Source organism: Impatiens glandulifera, chromosome 5 (assembly GCF_907164915.1).
Source record: "Impatiens glandulifera chromosome 5, dImpGla2.1, whole genome shotgun sequence".
In the NCBI taxonomy this organism is placed as follows: domain Eukaryota; kingdom Viridiplantae; phylum Streptophyta; class Magnoliopsida; order Ericales; family Balsaminaceae; genus Impatiens; species Impatiens glandulifera.
The window spans coordinates 18,811,834-18,835,788 of NC_061866.1; the positions used below are offsets into that span (position 1 = coordinate 18,811,834).

Sequence of the window (23,955 nt, forward strand, 5' to 3'; positions counted from 1 at the left end):
GTTATGGTCTAAATTTTTTTTGAGATACAACATTTTCAGTCGATTGGTCTGGAGCAATATTTCGGTTGACCACTCGAACTTCATCATCGCTATCAGATTGGAGATAGGAATCATCCATTCTGTTAGACAAATTAATGGATATAGGGTATTACTTTCAAAAGATTCATCAAACACAACATGGGACGATTCTTTAACAGTTAGAGTTTGTTTATTGTATACTCTATATGCTTTACTGACAGAAGAATATCTTAACATAATGCCTACATCAGATTTGGCTTCAAAGCGGTCAAATGATTTTTACCATTATTATGAATATAGCATTTGCATCCAAAAATCCTAATGTATTTAATATTTGAAACTTTACCTTAATAAATTTAATAAGACGTTTTATTAAATCTTTTGTTTATCATTTACCGATTTTGAGTATAACATGCTGTGATGATAGCCTCTGCCCAAAGCTTTTGAGCTGCACCGAAGTCAGCTATCATTGATCTAACTGCCTCTTTTAAAGTTATGTTTCTTCTTTCAGCCAAACTGTTTTGCTGTGGAGTTCTGGAACTAGACAACTCATGTCTAATTCCATATTCCTCAAGGTAGAAAGACAGAGTCCTATTAATAAACTCAGTACCCCTATCACTTCTAATTTTATTCACTTTTATTGATTTTTCATTTTGTACTCTTTTGAGTATTTTAATCAAATTATGAGCAGCTTGATCTTTTGATGGTAAGAAAATAACCAATGTAAACCTAAAATAATCATCAATAATTACTAAGGTTTATTTCATTCCTCCTAATCTTAATATCTGAACTGGGCCGAAAAGATCCATATGTAACAACTCTAAGAATCTTTCAGATTGAATTTTTCCTTTACATTTGAAAGTTGATTTAATTTGTTTACCCATTTTACATGTAGAACATACATTATATTTTGAAAAGATTAGTTTAGAAATGCCTTCAACTAGTTCGTTAGAGCAGATAGTGTTAATAGTTTTAAAGTTTACATGATTTAGTCTCTTATTCCAAAGTAATTTTTGATCATGTTTAGCTATCATGCAAATAGAGTTAGTCGGCTTATTTTTCCAGATAACTTTGTATACATTTCCTATCCTATGCCTTGTCAGCAAGGTATTGCCTTGTTGATCCTTGACTATGCATGCTTGTCTATGAAATTAAACAATGTATCCTATATCACACATTTGGTTAATTCTAAGTAGATTAAAACATAGATTTTCAATAAGTAGCACATTGTTTATGGTTAGATTACCATGGACAATCTTACCCATTCTCACAGTATTACCATTGGAGTTGTCACCGAATGTGACTATTGATCCATATTTCCTTACAATGTTTGTTAGAAGTTTTCTATTTCTGGTCATGTGCCTTGAACATCCCAGTCCAGGTACTATTCTGATTTCTCCAAGCAGTCAACCTACTTTCCCTGCAAATAAAATTATATACACATTTGGTACCCATATTTAATTGGATCCACGGTTAATCAATCCTTTAGGGATCCATACTTGTATTATTCTTATGGATCTCTCGATGTTAGTCTTGATTATTCTACTCGCATTAGGCTTGACATCTCTCTGTCTGCCTTTAAATGATTCATCATGTTTTGAGGGTGGATTTTCATGATACCCCTTTGGCATTTTATCATGTTTACGTCTAGCCGACCGATTGGCTTTCCCTCTCTCAAGATTAAGCCACTGTAACTTATCGATTGGCTCCACATACGTCAGTTCCTTTTTAATTGCTAACTTATTTGAATCGTGACTTGTTTCATTGTACCCTTGAACAAGTTTATGAAAGGAAACTTGCCTTTCTTGGGTTTCAACTCTTTGCATGAGGTACCTGGATTGTTGTTATCATAGCCTAGGCTGAACTTGCAGTTAGCAGAGGTCTCTGATGACTCGTCATCTGACTCACATCATCTCCAGATCTCGTCCATGTAGCAATCACATACTTTGTTCTTTCATTTTCCTCAGTTAATAATTGAACTTTCTCCTTGAGCTTCTTATTTTTAGAGGATAGTTCAGTTGTACTGCCACTCGCTTTGGTAGGTTGGTTTGAGACGAGCTCGGACAGATTCTTATACTTAATGACCATGTCATTAAGTGCAATAATTAAATCGTCTTGAGTAAACTCTTCAAAGGTAAAGTCAAATACCTCTTCTTCGTTGGCCATTAAACATTTGACTTCATTATCGTCACTGTCGCTTGACTCAAAATCACTTTGAGCCCATTTGTCTATTCTTTCCTCTACCACCATTGCCTTTTGATCTTTGTTGGATGATTTTTTATCTTCCTTATTATTTTGATCGGTTGGCTTTTTATCATCTCTTCTTGGCTTTCTACATTCTGACTTGTAGTGACCAAGACCATCATAGTTGAAGCATCGTACCTTAGCCTTGTAGTCATTGTTGTTGTTGTAGGATGGCTGACTCATCCTCATGAATCTTTTAAATTTCTTTGCGAGCATAGCCATTGCATCTTCGCTGAACTGTTCAGCTGACTTGATAGGGTTAGGGGCTGCTGGTTCCACAGAGGACAACAAAGCTTTGGTCACATTTGAAATTAAAGGCTCATCTTCATTTCTTGAGTTCATCTCGAACTTATATGCTTTCAGATCTTCAAATATATCGTGCAACTGCATCTTATGAAGACTCATGGATTCACTCATCACCATTGTCTTGACATCCCAAGCGCTGGGAAGAGCTCTTAGTGCTTTGATGATTGTCTCCTTTTTGTCGTAAGTTTTTCCCATAAGGGAAAGGTCATTCACAATGCTTGTGAAACGATCACAGTATTCATTCATGGATTTTTTAGGGCGCATCTTTACGTTTTCAAATTTATGAGTGGCCACCATGATTTTGTTTTCCTTAGTTCGCTCTTTGCCCTCATTAAGCTGAATGATTTTCTCCCATACTTCCTTGGCAGTAGCACATGCTCTGATTTTTGCGAATGTATTTTTATCTAGGGTGTTGTAGATGGAGTTTTTGGATATATGGTCAAGATTGTTCTTCCTCTTATCCTCATTTTTCCACTCGCTTCGTTCCTTATAAATCTTTATTAGACCTTTAGAGATACCGTACATCATGTCATTGTCTACTGAAGCTAAGTAAACTTGCATGTGTATCTTCCAATCAATGAAGTCTTCACTTTCGAACATTTGGGCCTTGTTAACGATAGACATGCTAAAATTTGATTGCTTGAGAGTAGAGACAACTTTCTCTAATACCAATTGTTAAGAACGAGATCTCCGAAGGAGACGGGGGTCTCGCAACGTTGAACGCTTACACATACACAATTTGTTAATAACCCTGTTAGAGGTTGATTATCTCGTCTTCAATCTACATAAACCGTCACAAACTCTTCACAAAGTCAAGTTCTGAAGTGTTTGTTTGGGTTTGAAGTAACATATGATAGATATGAATGATGAGATAAAGAAGAACACACAACACAAGACATAGATTTTATAGATGTTCGGAGATAAAGCTCCTACGTCACCCCTTCTTCTCAAACCTTTGATAAGGATATTCACTAGAATATTCAGTCTGTTTACAACACGTATACAAACTCAGTCGAACAACTAGGGCTTAGTTGCTGCCTATTTTCGACCTTCCAATACACTCACTCTGTTGAGTAGAAACCAATTCTGTCAACTTATAATGCTCACCACTCACACAAAATAGGTAGTATTGTAATACACTTGAAAGGCTTGTAGAACTTTTAAAGCATGAAAGATTTGATAGAAAAGATCAATAGCGGGTTGCCAAAAGGTTAAAGGTTGCCAAAATGTCCGTTGCTTAATTGCGGGTGCTGAAGAAGATTGACTTATGTCTTCTTAAGTAGGCAAAAATATCAACAGATATATTTGCAATTTCAACGGCTATATTTGCTTCATAAGACCATTGTCTTCACTTTGATTGGTTGAAGTCCAAAATAGTACAACATATGGGATATTCTTTGATCTTGTATGTACTTTGAATGATAATAAGCCAAATTCTTCACTTTGATCGGTTGAAGTCCAGAATAGTATAGTGTATGGTATATTCATTGATCTTGTCTGTACTTTGAATGATAGTAAGCCAAATTCTAATTAATGCGATTTCAATCTCTAATGAATGTATGATTCAGACTATTGACCTGTCTCTGATTCTAGTTCTGCTAGAGTGAGAAGATCTTCATCAGTCTTTGCATTTAAAAGGAAATGCTCATCTGGGAAGTGTAAAGATGGTTTCTGACTTTTCTAGAAATATCCAAATATATGTTCCCCAGGTTGTCTAAGTATGGAAATTGTGAGATATCGGGTGCTGAAATATGGAGTGTCGAAGTGTGGAAAGTCGGATATGGGAAAGCTGGATTGTGAAATGCCGGATGTGGAAAGTCGATCTGTGGAAAACTGGAATGTGGGAAGCCGATCTGTGAAATACCGGAATGGTCCATATGTCGATTTGTGGAAAACCGGAATGTGGGAAGCCGATCTGTGAAATACTAGAATGGTCCAAATGCCAATTTGCACAAGAAGCCGATACGCTTCAAATACCGATGTCTCCAAAAGTTGATATCCACCAAATGCCGATATCTCCAAAAGCCGATATCCGCCAAATACCGATATCTCTAAAAGACGATATCCGCCAAATGTTGTTATCTCCAAAAGCTGGTATTTGTCAAATGTCGATATCTCCAAAAGCCGATATTATGATAAAACCGACTTTAATTTGTATATTGATTTGGTTTAATCCTCACATAATTATTTTGACACAATTAAATTTTCATTTAAATAGTTAATTAATACTACTATTTAATTGACTATTTTTAGTTATAAAAACAATATTTAGAAGCTAACTTACTCCATTTTTAGAGAAACCAACTTCTAAACTCACAAAGTGCAAGTTAAGAGGAATGTTCTTCAGAACTAGTATAAAAATATACTTTTTACTCTAAAGCCTTGTTTGATTAGACAGTTATTTTTAAAATAGTCTTGATTTGATTTATGTAGGTTATGAAAAATCATATTATTTGAATATGCGAAGTATCATTGCAAATATTTTTCAGTTGTGTTCATTTGTTATATTTTATTGTGTGAATATTAAAATTAATGTCAAATATTGTAGAAGTAGATGATAAGGATTCCTTCACAAATAAGATTCAAATTTTGTGGTATCAAAAAAGTAGATAAGGATATTATTGAGGCAGTTAAACTAAGTTTGTATTTCATTTGTTAAATGCCCGTATATTTTGCTCATTGTATGAAAATTTATTATTAATTTTTTTATCAACTAATTGTGTATTATCTTGAATTCATTGAACACGAATACAGGTCTTGTCATTTTGTTCCTGCTACATATGTGAAGCCTTTATTATTTCATGAGATAATTTTGAAACTCTTATTTGTGGAAACAAGTAATACCCTTAAGCTGAATAAGTATACAAAAATATTTGGTTGTTGTTAATTGATCTTATTTGAGACTAAATAATTTTGACCATAGTTTGAGAAAAAGACTAATCTTTTATTATTATAATTTTTTGGTTATGACTTTGTAATTTTTACATTGGTTATACTTTCATTTAATGATATTTATTTTTTTATTTCCATTCAGGTCATATGCAAATTGAGCTTTTTTTTTCTGTAGATTGCAATTAACTTTACTACCGATAATAATTACATTAAATAAATCTTGATTTGCTTTCCATGTGATTTTATATGTCTGAAAATACCTTTTAGCATTGAAACGAATTCAAGAGAATTTATCTTGATAGAGAAAATATATTCAAAATCATACAAGAATCATAATAGAAGGAGAAGGTAGGAAGAATTATTACAAAAATAAAATTTTGAATTATTGGAAATCATCGTCATTCACTAGTGTCATTCACTAGTAGTACTTATTAGAGCTGATGAAAGACAAATACTAGCAAAAGTGTAATACGCATAAAGAGAGTTAGTCCTTCTATAAGTGTAATATTTCTATTGATTAACAAATTTTATACCATCTTATTAGTTAGGAAGAGATATTTTATTGTTTAACAAATTTTCTACCATATTAAATTAAAAATAGTTTTTATTTATATTATGTTAAATATGAAAATGAACTTGTGATATATTAATTTTCATACTGGTAAAAATATCAATTTAAGCGCAAAAAATAAAACAAATGAACCTATATTAGTTGAACGCTAATTCATATTAATATTTTATTTTGTTTGTAATAAAAAGCTCATTGAAAAATCCATTATAAGTATTAGTAACAAGAAAATATAATATATGTTTCATTCATATCGCATTTTCATTCTTAACACAATACAATTGTCTTGTTGTTTAATAATATAATTTAATTTAAACTTAATCAGATGTCTCATTTTATCTAATTAAAGACAAACACCTTTAAAAAATAACGCACCTTAGTTTTCGCTGAGTTGTTTCATCCTTGCATACAAATCACTCTGAACTTTCTTGAGCCAATCCTCCAACATTTGAGCATCACTCTCATTGAGATCCGAAATAGGAGTATCAATAATTGATTTTATTTTACGTGCTCTTACCATTTTATCTATTTGTTTTTCTCTTTCTTTTTCCTTATCCAAAAGATTCATCACCTCTACAAGTTGGCTAGTTAGTCTAGCCATATTTTCTCGAAATGACTCATCCATAAGAGAATTTGTTACCGTATTTCTCTCGAGTTTCTTGTTATTAAGTAATTTCATTGCAATTAACTCCATGTTCGGAGAAGAAAAAGAGAAGAGCTTCCCTGATGGAGATAAGATCATGACAATAAATTCGATAGCACAAACGATGCTCAATTCGCTGATCTTTTTGTACAATCCACTGCGGAGTTTGGAGAAAGTGACTTGTTGATCTTCTTCCCTTCCCCGACGTCGGTCCTTGAGAATTATCTTGCAGCCTTTTGAACGCTTGGTTGCTCTAGGGTTGCTAGGGATGTTCTCCATTACTCTCTCAAATTTCAAGATATTTTCTATGTGTCTCCAGTTCACTAAAATAGAATTCTATTTTATAGATAAAAATGCAGAAAATTTCGATAAATAGTAATTTAAAAGTTGACACAAAAAATATCATTCGCAATCTAATTTGATTATATTCTACAAGTTTCAAATATAGAAAATTAGAAAAAAAAATTTACTATGTTATTGTAACGCTTTCCACTAAATTGACCAAAATCAAAATAATTTTTTTCACCATCATTACCTATATATTTTTATTGTGAGTATTGACCACGAAAATTATTTGCATTCATGTTGGTTTGACTAATATATATTTTGTAAATCTTACTAATATATTTTTATAATATAAATATGAATTATATTTAATATTGTTCTTCATTACTTAAATTTAAATTATTATACTTTCTCTTATTTTACTCAAACATACAACATAACCATAGTAACAATTTATTCACACAGTGAGCTAGATTGTTTTAACTTATAAGCAAATATAGTTGCGATTGCCTTACTAATACTTTATTATTATTCAATTAGAGTAAATATCAAACATGTTTGCAAATAATTGAGTGAATTAATAAATAATTTTCTTCAAAAAGAATAAATATTTGAAGTATATAAAATCATAATATTTTTGTTAGATTTTACATTTTTTGTTTAAATTTTACTATTGGGGTGCACATTTTTTTAAATTACATACCTAAATTCCTAATAAATATTATTATGAAAGAAACAAATAATATCAATTATTTTAACTAGTAAAATATCTTACGTTGTACGCGAAAAAATATATAAATGAAGTTTTTATATGATATTTAATTCCATATGTTTATATATAATGAAAGAAAATATTTATATAAAATTAATAATAAAATAATATATATATATAAACTTACAATATTTTAATTTTTTATAAACGAACTTATATGAACTAAATATTCTTATATAAATATAAACATGAACTTACATTATTTTAATTTCTTTATTAATTTTATAAGTTTTGTTCTTTTTAATGTTAAAGAATGAAATTTTTTAATATAAATTTAGTGGTGTTCTGCAAAATGTGTTATAACAATCATTAAGAGATACTAAATCGTTGGAATAAGCTAAATTTAACCTCTTCAACAAAAACGGTGTCACTCCTTTACACTAAGTTTAGACAAAGACTTCTATACCCACCTGCTTCTAAGATGTGCTGAAATCTTCTTTTTAAATCTATGTAATTGTAATGAAAAGTTATCAGTTATGTTTACATGTTGTGTAGATGAAAGTTAAGATTTTAATTCCATTTAGGCCATCTGGTCCAGATCGTCCATTAGAGTCATTCCATGTCATCTCCATCTGCAAAATGTGTTTTCATAACTCAATCATTAAGAAGATACAAAATCGTTGGAAGAAGAAAATCATAAATTTAACCTCTCCAACAAAAACGGTGTCACCTCCTTTACACCAAAATTTAGACAGAGACTTATATACTCCACATACTTCCAATACGTGCTGAAATCTGATACAACTAAAATCATTTCATAACACACTCTTCACAATTAACTACATTATAACTGTAACTTTATTCTCGTCACTATATTTAACCTTAATACCTTTCTCTCTTGTATCAAAATCTTTTTTCTGAATCTATGCTACTGTAATGAAAAGTGGTCAGTTATACATTATCAATTCAAGTTTAGTAATGAAAAGAGAATCCAACATAAAAAAATAAAGGGTTTATGTTTTGTATCATCATCACAACCAAAAATATGTTTATAGGTTCATTCATAAACACGTGTGCAATATACTTGTGAAAAACTGCTAATAAATATATAAATATAGAAAGATGTCCCTAGTTGAGATACAATGAAAATTGAGACATCCCACTTTAAAAGACTCATCAATATTTGGAAACAATTTTGTATCTAAACATTAATATAAGATTTTAAATATTCTAGAAATATTAAGATTTCTTTTAAATAAAAGGTAAGAACTTTATTTATACTTGTCTTCTCTTTGAGCCAGTATGAGTTCATAAGCCGCAGGTATCACTTGGTGGGTACCCTTTCAAGTGGCAGCAATAATACAAAAAACATATAATGTCACGTCCTTTAATATTTTCCTTGAATGATGCCCATTTCTCATATGCTTCTAGAAGATCAATTTATTTATAATCTATCCAACATGGTTTTTCAGAAAGCTCTTGAATAAACAATTATATTTTAAGCCGAAATGAATCATATTCGTATTCTGGCTGTTTAGATGAACCATCAATAACTTGTACATGGTTTTCATAATGGTTATAAATAAGCAACAACACAGTATGATGACATTAATGAATATATATTTTCATTTTACCAAAACAAAACATCTTTCTGTGTGACTAAGAAATTCATAGATTAAACCAAAACTTTGGTGAGCTCCCTCGACTAAACCTGGAAAATTTGTGACAACCATTGTTATGTCATAATCGAATTAAACAATGCCTAGAGTTATAAGTAAAGTGGTGAATTTTTATATAATCTCATAATTAACCCTAGATTCAATTATAAAAAAAGTTTAAGTTTGGCTCAAACTTTAAGCAATTAGGAAGAATAAAATTTATTTAGACAACTTTTAGAAATCAAAAGTTGAGAAAATTGTGGAAGGTGCACTCTCCTCTGAAAATTATATATAAGTTTTATTTATTAAAGGAGATGAGAAAGTAAGAACATCTCTTTGTCATTTCGTCGAACACTTGGTATCCTACAACTATCACGTCACTCCTCTGATTCTTATCATCTCTCCTCTTCCTCGTCGTCTTCATCGCCACCGTCGTCTCATCGGGAGAAGAAGACGATGCACTCACCATCTACGATGTCCTACAACAGAACAATTTTCTGGTAGATCGTCTACCAAAAAATGTAATAGAATACAAGATCAATCGAAACTCAGGAAAATCAATGTGTACCTTAAGGATACATCTAGTTACAGCGTGGAAGGTTAGTAGAAGACGACGCGATGAACCATGAATGCCACATCCTCCTGTGCATCAATCTCACATTCTTGCACAACCAGTTTCTACATTACTTCTTTATCTAATCAAGCTTGGATTGAGTTAAACATTAAAAATAATTGGAGCACCGCAAAATATATCAAATGATATAAAGAGAAAATAAAAAATATTAATTAAGAAAAAAAATTAATATATATAAAACAGAAAGAAATAGAAATTAGTAATTATGAAATTAGAGTTAAATTAGTAATTATTATAATAGAAAATAAAATTAGGAAAGTAATTAATATATATAAATTTTAGGTGAGAGAAATGTTATTTGTTTTTAAAATATTTAATTTTTAAATAAATTAAAATATATATAATTTTTTCTTTTATTAAAAAAAATATATAATTTATTTGTGTGAAAATATATAAAAAAAATTATATTTATATAAAATTATTGATAAATGAGAATTATTATTATTATTATTATTATGTATATTAAAAATATTTTTACATAAAAATAAATAGATATTTAATATTAAATATAAAATTATTAATAAGGTAATATATATTTTATGTAATTTGTGTGGAAAATAATATATTTATATGAGAGAGAAAATAAAATAAGAAAGATAAATTAATAATTATGGTAAGAGAAATATATATATATATATATATATATATATATATATATATATATATATATATATATATATATATATATATATATATATATATATATATATGATGAGAGAGAAAGTAATAAAAATATTAATTAGGAAAAAAAATTAATATATATATATATTAACGGAAAGAAAATTATTATAAGAGTGAATTTGAGAATTATTATTAGTAGGTATATATTTGCAGAATATTTACGTTATATGAAAAAATATAAATAATTTTTTTATAAAATATTTAATTTAATAAAAGAGAATATATTTATATGAAAAGAAAATATATAATTAATTATTAGTAAATGTTTCATAATATAAGTAAATTTTATGAAAATAAATAATTAAATATGTAAACGATGAAATTCCTACAAAAAAAATATAATAATTATTAATTTATCTTTCAGTTTGTAATTACTAAATAATTATTAGAGATACAAACTTAATATTAGGTGTCTCCTAAATTTATATATATTATTTTTTTTCTTCCTAACTAATATTTTTATATAGAGTAATACATATAACACCCTTATACAACACTTTTACATTCTCTTTTATATATATATAAATTTGGTAACTCTAATAATTAATTTATATTTAATTTTCTATTTCATCAAAATATATATATATATATATTATATTTTATCATTAATTTTATAATAATAAAAAAAATCATATTATCTTACAAATAAATTTTTTTAAAAACTAATATATATATATATATAAATTTTATCATATTTTTTTTAAAATAAATATTTATTTAAAAAATAAAATTTTAAAAACTAATATTAAACAATACGTTCATATACTAAGCTTACCATATATCTAGAACAGTTTCCCAAACAAACATAGTTCACTTTCCCAAACTAACATAGTTTATAGTTTGTTCATTTATTCCCAAACTAACTAACCTAATTTATTATTCAAACTCAGTTTAGTTTTTTTTTTATATTTGAAATTTATTATATATATATATTGTTAGATAAATTCATACCGGTTCAAATAAACCTAACTTAAACAAACTTCCTACGCAGGAACAAGGAACCGGACCGGATGAACAAAAGAAAACCAACTGAAGAAACCAAACCGGTCAAGCTACCAAACCGATCAAGAGTATTCGGTACGTGACCGCACAGAGGAAGGATCGGCCAAAGCCTAAAAGCCAGATCCATCAAATAGCCGATCAATCCTCAAGACAAACATAACCGGAATAAGCCCGGTCACTTCACTATCAAAAGATATTCGGCCAAGTCAAGCGGCCAACCTAGGCCAAGTCAAGAGGCCGACCTGCACAAGAAGACACTTTGGGTATCTGTTGAGAATGATACCAAAGGAACAGACTGAATACTTCCATATCCATGCAAGTCTGAGGAAAGACTGTAGGCTGCAGAAAACAGTACTACCGGATCTTTCTACTTCGGGATAAGCCAGAAAGGAAATCTTCAAAGTACAGACAACTGTCCAAGCAGACAGTGCCTACATTGAGTAAAAGACAAACCCGGCAGGTTTGCTTTACAGACCGGCAGGTCTGAAACAGGATGCCAGGTCTGAGATTGACCGTCAGGTCTGAGGAGAAGACCGCAGGTCTGAGACACTGAATCACTGCATCTCTGATCAGCCAATCAGATTCAAGGCCTCGAAATATGACCGTTGGCATATTTCACCTATAAAAGGAGGCAGTTGCAGAAGAGTAAATGCGGGACATTAAGGCAGTTACTAAGTGAGACAAACATTGAGATAACAAAAGCTAAGTGCATTTACTACAAGTGATAACAGTGTGGTATTCTAAGAAAGCCTAAGTGCTAAATTCTAAGTGTGTGTGCTACAATTTCAGTGTGAATTGTAAGAGTGTTATCGAGCAGGAAATAAGTCTCGATCGAATTGTATTTGTATTCCTTAGTGAATATCCTTCTCGCGGTTTCGAGAGGAAGGGGTGACGTAGGAGTTTTATCTCCGAACATCCATAAAACTCTGTTGTGTTATTTACTTTCTGTTGGCCTCCTTACATAACCGACTAACTTAACCATACCGCTCCAAACCAACTCCATACTGACCATACCAAGTATCCAGATTGCCGAAACCGACCCACCATCCTTCAAATCTTCATCATCCGAAACCGACTCCGCCTATCATACACGTGTACCGCTTCAACTTGAAAGCAAACCTCTTCCGCGCTTGAACCTAGTTCAAGGGTTTGTGACAGGTTGTGTAGTATTGAAACCCCGGTGTTAATCTCTAACCGGATTAACCACCACCCTACGAGTGAGAACCGCTAACCGGTCCAACCCCCGGTCCACCAGCGGCGACCTAGATCCTAACAATTGGTATCAGAGCAGTTAGTTTCAATACTCAAGCAAACATGTATCAAGATAGGCCTCCAATGCTAGAAGGTGATGACTTTGCCAACTGGAAGGCACGCATGCACCTACATCTAGTCACCTTGGATGATGAAATGGAATCCATTCTGACCGAAGGACCGATAATCATTGATAAAGAAAGAAAAGAATGGACGGCTGAAGATAGGAGAAGGAACAATCTGGACAACCATGCAAGAAACCGGATCTCCAACAGCGTGGACAGAAATACATACTGCAAGATCAGAGATTGCAAAACCGCGAAGGAGACTTGGAACACGGTCATCCAGATCTTTGAGGGAAATGAAAGAACAAAGGAGAACAAAATAATGGTGGCCACACAGAGGTTTGAAAGCATCAAAATGAAACCAGGGGAAACTATGAAGGAATACAGTGACCGGTTCACTGGTGTATTAGATGAGTTAGCAAATCTGGGCAAGAATTACGACAACAAAGAGGTCATTATGAAGGTCTTGAGATCTCTTCCGAGTGCTTGGGATATAAAGACGATGGTCATGAGAGAATCAAAGAGCCTACGTAAGATGAAATTATACGATGTATTCGAAGATCTTAAGGCATATGAGTTCGAGATGAATTCCAGAACTGAAGAGGAAGTCTCGGCCTCAACGTCAACCAGAGCACTGTTCACATCTACGGAACCGGCTGCACCTGTTCCTGCTCCTATATCTACATCTGCACCGGTACCGATTCCTGCACCTGCACCGATCAGAACCGCCGAACAGTTTACTGAGGACGCCATGGCAATGCTTGCACAGAAGTTTGGGAGGTTCATGAAAAGGAGCCAACCGACAAACAACTACTATGGTGACAAATCCAATATAAGATGCTATAACTGTAATTGTATGGGACACTTTAAGTGGGAATGCAGGAAACCAAGGAGAGATACACAGAAACCAGACTACCAAAATAACCGAAACAACTATCAACAAACCGGTGAAGGAAGTGAAGTACCGAAAGCACTGATAGCCGATGATGGAGGAAGCCTATGGGCTCACAGTGACAGTGACGATGACCTCACATGTCTCATGGCAAATGAGGAACAGGTATTTGACTCTCCTTGTGAAGAATTTACTAAAGATGAGTTATATGAAGCATTGAATGACATGGTAGAAGAATATAAGAACCTATTGACCATGTTACCTAAGCACCTCAACATCAAAAACGATCCCATAGTACCTATCCCAGTAGAACCAGAGGTACCCATCATAACCGAACCGGAAGCCATACAACCTGATGATACTCATACCCTAGAAACCGAATTAGACCTTAAGATCGAACAACCTAGTGAGTCAACTAGAGAACTAACCGAGAAAGAGAATGCCAGATTTCAATATACGATGGCCGCCTATAGGAGATCTAGCGATATAGTAAAGAACCTGAATAAAGAATACAGGCATCCACGTTGTAAGAATGGCCTAGGATACACAGAGAACAGATCTAAAAACCGAAACTCCATATGGAAAGCAAAGCTTACAAAAGGAAACCTTCCCTTTATAAAATTCCTTAAGAGCACCTGTACAGCTGAAGAAGAGGAGACCGCGTATTATAGGGAAGAAAAGACAAAGTATGACTATGTTGGCCCAACCGATTCATGGCTTGACCTTGAGAAAAGGAAAGCAGAAATCCTCAAATATAAGAAAGACTTCCCTGAACCACGTAGATCAAACTATAGATCATCAAACCAAAGACCATCATCATTTAGGTCATCTGTAGGGAAACCGAAATACACCAGACCAAGTGTGAGGAGAACAGTTGAAACTTTAGCAAAGAAGACCGTTCGATTTATCAAGGTTTGGGTACCTAAGGGACTAATCGCATGTGGACCCAAGTAAATGTGGGTACCAAATAGTTGTAAATATGTACTTTTTACAGGATCCAAAGAAACGGCTAGGAAACTCTGAATGGTTCTTGGACAGTGGTTGCTCCAAGCACATGACCGGAAATAGCAATTTGATAATCGACATCAGATCAGTAACCGGTGCTCCTATCACTTTCGGTGACAACTCTAAAGGTAAAACCGTGGGCAAGGGTAAGATTGTCCATGGTAACCTAACTATTGATAATGTACTTCTAGTTGAAAACCTACGTTTTAATCTACTTAGCATTAGTCAGATGTGTGATGCCGGATACACAGTAGAATTCCTTAAACATGCATGCTTAGTTAAGAACTCTCAAGGAATAGTACTACTAACCGGAAATAGGATAGGTAACATCTACAAGGTAGACTGGAAAACTAGAGTAGAACATCCTATATGCATGATAGCTAAAACTGATCAAACCTGGCTATGGCACAAAAGACTAAACCATCTAAACATGAAAACCTTAAACTACATTCGTGGTAAGAAATTAGTTGAAGGCATCCCAGATATAGTATTTAACCAGGATAAGGTTTGTTCAGCATGCCAGATGGGTAAACAAACTAGGTCATCGTTTAAGAGCAAAGGAAATCTCCAATCTAGCCGATGCCTAGATCTTCTTCACATGGATCTATTTGGACCAATTCAGGTCATAAGCCTAGGAGGTATGCTTTACACCATGGTAGTTATTGATGATTACTCTAGATATACATGGGTAATATTTTTACCATCTAAACGTGAAACGGTATCAAACCTAATCAACCTCCTTAAGCGTTTGCAAAATGAAAAATCAACTCGTATTAATTGCATTCGAAGCGATAGAGGTACCGAATTTACTAATAGCACATTAACTGCATATCTTGATGAATCCGGCATTAGACACGAGTTGTCTAGTGCTAGGACTCCTCAACAAAATGGCCTGGCCGAGAGAAGAAACCGGACTCTCAAGGAAGCCGCACGGTCCATGATAGCCGACTCCGGCATTGCTCAGAAATATTGGGCTGAAGCTATCAACACTGCATGCCATACACAAAACCGGTCCTTGATTAACAGATTTCACAACAAAACACCATATGAGGTTTATTTCAACAGAGTTCCCAAACTTAAATACCTCAGGATTTTCGGCTGTAAATGTTATATTCATAATAATGGTAAAACCCAACTCACTGCTTTTGATGCAAAGACCGACACCGGCATTATGCTAGGATATTCGTCGGTAAGTAAAGCATATAGAGTATATAACAATAGAACTGTAACCATGGAGGAAACAATTCATGTTGTTTTCGATGAATCGGTTGAAAGCAACACTGCTTCATGCTTTGATCTACATAACAGACTGGAAAATAACGATATTCATTCTGATAGCGAAGATGAGACCCCGGTCTTCAGGGGATTTGTCCATGACCTAATGGGTAATATTGATACCCAGCCGGATCAAGCTGTTTCACAGCAGGAAGCTGACACCTCGGTCCAACCCGAGGAAGCCGGTCGGTCTGACAATCTCGGTCAGCCTACCGACATGTCTAGCCTTGATCAAATAAACGGTAACTTGGTAGACACCCTTGAACTGAATCTCAGAAGAAACAGTAAACATCCTCCTGAGCAAATTATAGGTGACCCTTCAGAACCTGTTCGAACTAGGAGTCAACTTCTGGAAGGATATTTTAACTCTGCTTTTATATCCCAGATTGAACCGAAAAGAATAGATGAAGCACTGTCAGATCCGGACTGGATCTTGGGAATGCAAGAAGAACTAAACCAGTTCGAGAGTAGTAAAGTCTGGTACTTAGTTCCCAGACCGAAAGATAAATCGGTCATAGGAACAAGATGGGTATTCAGAAACAAACTCAATGAGGACGGTTTGGTCACGAGGAACAAAGCCAGATTAGTGGCTCAAGGCTACAAACAGGAAGAAGGCATTGACTTTGAAGAGTCATTTGCTCCTGTAGCCAGGATTGAAGCCATTAGGATTTTTCTTGCATTTGCTGCTTTCAAAAATTTCAAAGTTTTTCAAATGGATGTTAAAAGTGCATTTTTGAACGGTGATATACGTGAAGAAGTGTACGTTGAACAGCCACCCGGCTTCAAGAACGCTGCATTTCCAAACCATGTATACCGGCTGAACAAAGCTTTATACGGTCTAAAGCAAGCACCAAGAGCCTGGTATGATACACTAACCGCATTCCTAGTAGAGCATGATTTCACCATCGGTTCAGTAGATAAGACCTTGTTCAAATTTGAAAAGAAGGAACATATCCTACTTGTTCAAATTTATGTAGATGATATTATTTTTGGTTCCACTGACCCCAAGCTTTGTGACAAATTTTCAAAAATGATGACTGACAAATTTGAAATGAGTATGATGGGAGAATTAAGTTTCTTCCTAGGTCTTCAGGTTAAGCAACTCAAGGAAGGAACATTCATCAGTCAACCGAAATATACCAAGGAGCTTCTAAAGATATTCGGTATGGATACCTGCTCCTCGGCGGCCACTCCAATGAGTTCATCCATTAAATTGGACAGAGATGATGAAGGGCAATCAGTAGATCAGATTGCGTACCGGGGCATGATCGGTTCCCTGCTATATCTGACAGCAAGTAGACCGGACATCCTGTTTGCAGTTGGTGTATGTGGGAGATTTCAAGCAAGTCCAAAGCAATCCCATTACACAGCCGCAAAGAGGATACTGAAGTATCTAAAGGGCACACCTGATGTCGGCCTGTGGTACCCAAAGGACTCATCATTCAATCTAACGAGCTACTCAGACGCAGACTATGCAGGCTGCAAGATTGACAGAAAGAGCACCAGCGGAACATGTCAGTTCCTTGGTGACCGACTAGTATCATGGCATAGCAAGAAGCAGACATCCGTGGCTACATCAACCGCAGAAGCTGAATACTTGGCGGCCGGAAGTTGCTGTTCTCAACTTCTCTGGATCCAACAGCAACTGAAGGATTTCGGCATCACAGCCGAAGAGTCCCCAATTTTCTGTGACAACACAAGTGCCATTGCGATTACATACAACCCGGTTCTCCATTCCAGAACCAAGCACATCGACATAAGGCATCATTTCATTCGAGAGCATGTCACGCTGAAGCATATCCGGCTGGAATACGTACCCACCGATCAACAAGTAGCCGATATCTTCACAAAGCCTCTACAGGAAGCTAAGTTCTCTCAATTTAGACTTACTCTCGGTTTAACCGACATCAGTCAGATCCTTCCTAAGGATACTTAAAAGGAAAACCGGCTTCGACAGATAAAACAGGTAGTTCTTCTTAAGCTGCTGATCTTTGAATTCTCAAGATGCCTATGGAAGAACCGCCCGGATCATCAGACAGAGTAAACCGACCGGCTACTTGGTGGAAACACCAACTAACCGCATCGGGATGAACAACTGATGACTGACCGGTTCGGAAGCAGGTCATCCCAGATTATTTGAATTTCACAGATGTGGAACAACTACCAATGTTTGTAGATATCTGTTCTGAAATGTTGCCTTTTCAAAGAAAACTGGTCGCGCCTAAAAAGACGTGAAGATCTTTTGATATCTTTCATGATTCAGGCCTATGACCGACACCTAGACTGCGAACATACCCATTTTGGTGAAAAACCTTTTATCCTGCAGTTAATACATGTCATTCCATTTAATGCCTGGACAATAGGTTAGCCCCTAAACTAGTATTTAAGAGAGGGAAACGCTCACCACAAAACTCACAAGTCACAATAATACTCTCTCACTAAGGCAAACTAACCATGTCTCAATTCCCAAACATCCTCCAAGTAGACTTTGAATCCTGTACCGGTACCGAACACTATGAAGTGTATCGGATGATTAAGAAGTTAGAAGACACCGGTCTCCAGTATTTTCTGGATGATAAGCAAATCATCTACCCTGCATCCGTTATGGAATTCTACTACAATGCCAGGGTATTCCGGGGAACACCCCATTTTGAGACCCACATCCAATCCAAAGTTGGGGGGGTAATTTTCGACTTCACCGAGCAGGACTTTGGTCGGTGTTTCAGTCTGCCCAAGCAAGGGATCACAGATCTCAATCCTCCTGCAGACATTAAGGCTGAGGTATCCCTAGCCTTTGCCCGATCGGATGAACCTGTCAATGATCATGGTTCTAAATCTCTCTTGAGGGCTGAGTACCAGCTCCTCAATGATGTGTTAGGAAGGGGCATCTTTGGAAGAGATGTCACTAACACCTACTGCGTGGCAAGCTTCAACATGATGGCTGCCATCGTTACTGGCACACCGGTAAACTGGTCCCGGGTGCTGTTCGACACCTTAGTTTGGATGATTAACGTTCAGTCAGTCGGTCTCATTCCCCAAATGAGCACCCTTCTGGTGGAACTCGGCGTTCCAACTTGCCCTGGCGAAAGCCTGAACCAGGCTCAGGTGCTAACTAGGGAAATGACCGACTCTTTCTACAGTCGGTTTGAAAGAGAATGGAGGAGGAGGAACTTCAACCCTCCTCGCTAAGTCACCTCGTCTGGCATCCGGTCGTTTTGCTGCATGTACCGGATGCATCATTAATCTATTCAACTCTGACCATATCGGCCACATCCATGTCCACTTCAGTTTTATTTGTGCTTTTCTTAACTTCATCATTTATGTATGTCATTTTCGGTGTTGTCTCTACCGTTTTCGGTCTCCATCTAATCTATATCATTATGTGTTAAATGCATTTAATGAGATAATTCCATTTAATGAGATAACTCCCAACCACTAGCATATTTAATTCACAACTAATCTGGTCACTTTCCAACTACCATTTACCTCGAGATCTGCAAACCGCCACTTCCCAATGCACTTTTAAAAGGAAAAGATTCTCTTCCTTAATAAAACAAAACTGACCATCAATGCACAGATTTTCCCTCCAAAAACGATTCTATATAAGGAGCCATCCTCCTTTCATTTTCTCACATCCACAATCACTAGTATTTCTCTTGAATCTCTCTCTCTCTACATCATAATCATGCCAAGCCGAACTTTGGGAAATTTTCTAAGTGTTGACTTCGGCTCATGCTTGGCCGAATGGGACTATGACCACTCAAAGAAACACATGTTTGAGAGTCTCATTGTTACCGGTCTTCAAGCCTTCCTTGACGAATCCGGTCCCATACTGACTGAGGATGTCAAGGAATTTTTCAGAAATGCCGTTAACTGGGGAGATCGCATTGTAACCACGGTAAGGAATCATACCTTCCGGCTTGATGAAGCCGAATTTGCCTCCCTCTTTAATCTGCCTAAAGAAGGGTTCTCTGACTTTCCGGTCATGGAGGGAACTGATGAATACTACTATGTGTTCCGCTGTCTTGGAACCTTCGATACGGTGGAAACCTATGGGTTAAAAACCCGCCTCGGTCGTAGTACTCAGTTACTTCTTGAGATTGTCACTCGGTCCATTCTGTGCCAATCTGTAAATCAGCGGTTTTCAAAGAATACCTACAATATGATGACCCACATCTACAACCACACGCCCATTAATTGGGCAGCGGTCCTCTTTCAAACTTTGAGGAAAATGGTGCGGACCAAGAAGGGTCTCGGCTTTGCACCCCACATCAGCAGGCTGATTCTCAAGTACCGACCAGATTTTGGACCGGGTACACCGGCATCCCCCTCAAATATTCTCGATAGAGATGCCGTGGTGGAAAAGTATTCCAGAATGGTGTTTACTGCTTAAACATCTTTATTTAAATGTCTTTCTTTCGTCCTATCGGCTTCCTTTCTAATGAAATATCGTTTCAGTTTTGATCGCTTCTCTTTACTCTATGTATCTATCTAACATAACCGGCTTGATATCGTTCGTATCCGGTTTCATAAAATCTGCTTAAAACTGTTAAACGCCGATCAATCAAAATATCTGAATAAGCTTGAACATAATCTACCATTCGGTCTCGTAGAAAAATACGTCACCGATGACATAGGCAAAGTTTTGGAGGGAAAAACTCCCGCTCAAAGACACCGCACACCGTTTCGCACGAAACCATGTCCTTTCATTTTGGAGGGAAAACTCCCGCCCATTCATGATGGGACGGTTTGGCTTCCAAACCGTGCCTATAAAAGGAAAGCCTTCATCACATTTGTCATTTTCACAGAAATTCACTTTCTCTCTCTAAGCTACTAAATCCTTCGAAACCGATTTCTCTCATTCTCAAACTATTCAAACATGGGTCGTGATGCGGCATTGTTCAAACTATACTCTCAAGTGGACTTTGATGAGATTCGGCAAAATGGAACAACCGAGGCAAAAGACGTAATTGACCGACTCATTAAAACCGGTCTGGGATATTTTCTGGAGGGACCTCACGTAATCTACAAGAACGCGGTTGAAGAGTTCTTCAAAACCGCAACCGTTTCCTACGACAGGATCCTCGCAACGGTTTGCGGCTCCCAAATAGAAATCACCGAAGCCGTAGTGGCCGAAAGTCTGCATCTCCCAACCACCGGTATGGACGCAACAGCAGAGATGGACGATGACGTTTTTAAGATGGCTTGCCGCCGTGTATCAGCAACAAACAAGCCGGTTCCCACATCCGGAAAGAAACAACTGCTGAAACCGGAGCTCATCCCGGCGTGTGACGTTTTTGCCAGGGCGATACTGGCAAGAGGGGGAAATTTCAGCAATCTGACCAAAGACAAAATCAGAATGATTTTTCGTCTAATGGAAGGCACAGAGATCAACTGGGCAAGATCGGTCTTCGGCAATCTTATGGAAATGGTGAGACCGGACTCAGATAGGTCTTGGAGGTATGCAGTTCAACTCGGTAAAATCTTCTTACATCTGAAGATCAAAGTCGGTCCCGGTGTTGGAATACTAAAACGCAGCATCATCCGATCGAGGCATTTTCTTCCAAGAAAGCCATCGGCCTCCAGTTCCTCAGGTGGCCCGCAAACAAAGAAGAAAGCCGCGAAGAAAAATACCCCGGCAAAAGCAAGCACCGGAGGAAAGAGAAAAGAAAAAGTAATTTTCGAAGATCCACCTCAACAAACAGAGGATGAGGAGTGGGACGATGAGGACGCCGATACAGAGGGAACCGAAAACAGAACGGACCATGACGATGATCTTTCGGCTCGGAGTCCGACCGATGCCGAACAAAGCTTCAATCCTAAGACCACCGAGGGTGAGGACGGGGTTGATGAAGGAGACAATGATGAAAGAGCCGATGATGGAAACTTCAACAGAGAGGAGGCCGACGAAGCGGAGGCCGAAAGACTAGCCCAGAATATCTTTCAGGGCATTATCAGAAGAGACGAAGATGTCATTGACCTATATCTGGAGTGGCATGAGTACCGGTTTAATACAAAGTATAAAGACATCCTATCGGACCACTCGCAAGAACACTGCATCGCCAGATTGGAGGAAGTGGAGGACAATATCCTACGTCTCACCAAATCCAATACCATTCAGGAAATACAGTGCCGAACTTGCCTACTGATACCGAGAAGTCATCTTCGACAGATAAGAAGGCGTATCAGAAAGATTAAGGAAGAATATGCCGAAGGGGGATCGGTGTCTACAGTAGCACCGCTAGTATTAGAAAAGCTTGAAAAGGGCAAATTGGAAATACGCCAAGAGATAGAGCGGTTAGAAGCTGTATGCAATCAGAAACAAGTTCCGGTGTATACCGCTCCGGTCATCGAAGATTTTCAAACAGACTGGACAACAGAGGACACTGTGACACCAAGGGACATTGAGACACCACTGCCAGAAAATGATGAGGTACCGACTTCAAAGACTGTTGAGGTACAAAGTTTAGAAAATGTCGAGGTACCGATCTCGGAAGTTCCGGCTGCGAACTTGGAGGAGGCGGTCACATTAGAAACACCTACTGAGGTTGTTGACATAACAGACTCCGATGAGAGAGCCGATCCTGATCCAACCAAGCAGTCCCATTCTACTCCACCACCGGCAGCCACCATTTCAGTTCCCCCTAAGGAATGGATTGAAGACCGGCTCCAAGAGTTTGAAGCATCCGTTTCGGGGCGGATTGATGAACAATTCAAGAAATTTGAAGTGTCCACGTCAGGGCAAATGGAAGACCGGCTTCAGAAATTTGAGGCATCAATATCAGAGATGATTGATGACCGGATAGTTGAACACAACGTCTCTAAGCTTCAACCATTCAAGGATAGCGCCGATAAAATATTTGACTCGGCCATAAAATTCGCCAATGCGACGAAGCTGGTTGTGGATCACACTCAAACACGCCTGGAGCAACTCAGCACCGGACTATGGGAAGAAGCCGGTGAGCGAGAAAATTGTGCTCAGCATATTGTAGCTCTGGAGGGTCTCACTTCGGAATTAAAGAAGGATTTCGAACGGGTCGACCCAACAATTGAACGGGTCTCGGTACTGGAAAAGAAGAACGAAGATCTCGTGGCCGAAGTAAAGGCACTTACTGCACAAATGGCCGAAATCCTGAAAGCTAAGGAAGCCGCGGATGCCGCTGCCATAGAGGCCGATGCTCTGGTTGCTAAGAGAGTCCAGGAAAGGCTGGACGCCGAGGTTAGCAGAGACAAAGAGGCGCCACGAGCGACTCAGCTGACCGAAGAAGAAATAGAGGCCGAGAGAATAAGAAGGGCTGAGAGCATGTATCCAGGGTATGCTGAGCAAATAGCAAGACAAGCTGCGGATGATGCCGAACGGCTGGAGAGACAAAAACGTGGGCTGGAAGAGTTCTCCGAAGCGAACAAGAAGAAAAAGAAAGTGGCCCCCTCCGCCTCAGCACCGGCCGCCTCTGCCTCAGAACCGAAGAAGAGAAAGAAGCCGGCTAGTAAGAAAGTTCGGATTGTGGAGACGCTCAATGTAATTTCTGACCCGGTCGAAACGGGTACTTCGCAGCAAGACGACCAGGTCGAGGATGTGCTCGAAGAACAGCTGCGGTACCGATCTAAAAGACCACGACACTCCACGCAACCGCAACCGCAACCGCCACCGCAACCAAAGAGAAAGAAGAGTGCCTACGAATTCACGGACTCAGAATAGGGACTATCCTTCTTTTTCTTACTTACCTTAGTATTTTTACTTAGTACTTTCCGGTTATCTATGAATATATAAAGTTATTTTTGAATACCGGCCTTATTTTGCATTTCTACATGATTTTGATAATT

At 36.8% G+C, this 23,955-nt stretch overlaps 2 protein-coding genes across 2 annotated transcripts; both read right to left on the bottom strand.

Moving 5' to 3' along the window:
• Positions 1-1,872: 1,872 nt before the first annotated feature.
• Positions 1,873-3,192, bottom strand: LOC124939092. Its single transcript, XM_047479603.1, has one exon. The coding sequence runs from the start codon at positions 3,190-3,192 to the stop codon at positions 1,873-1,875; it is 1,320 nt and encodes a 439-aa protein (XP_047335559.1).
• A 3,212-nt stretch (positions 3,193-6,404) lies between these two features.
• Positions 6,405-6,950, bottom strand: LOC124939093 (agamous-like MADS-box protein AGL62). Its single transcript, XM_047479604.1, has one exon. The coding sequence runs from the start codon at positions 6,948-6,950 to the stop codon at positions 6,405-6,407; it is 546 nt and encodes a 181-aa protein (XP_047335560.1).
• Between the last annotated feature and the right edge of the window lie 17,005 nt (positions 6,951-23,955).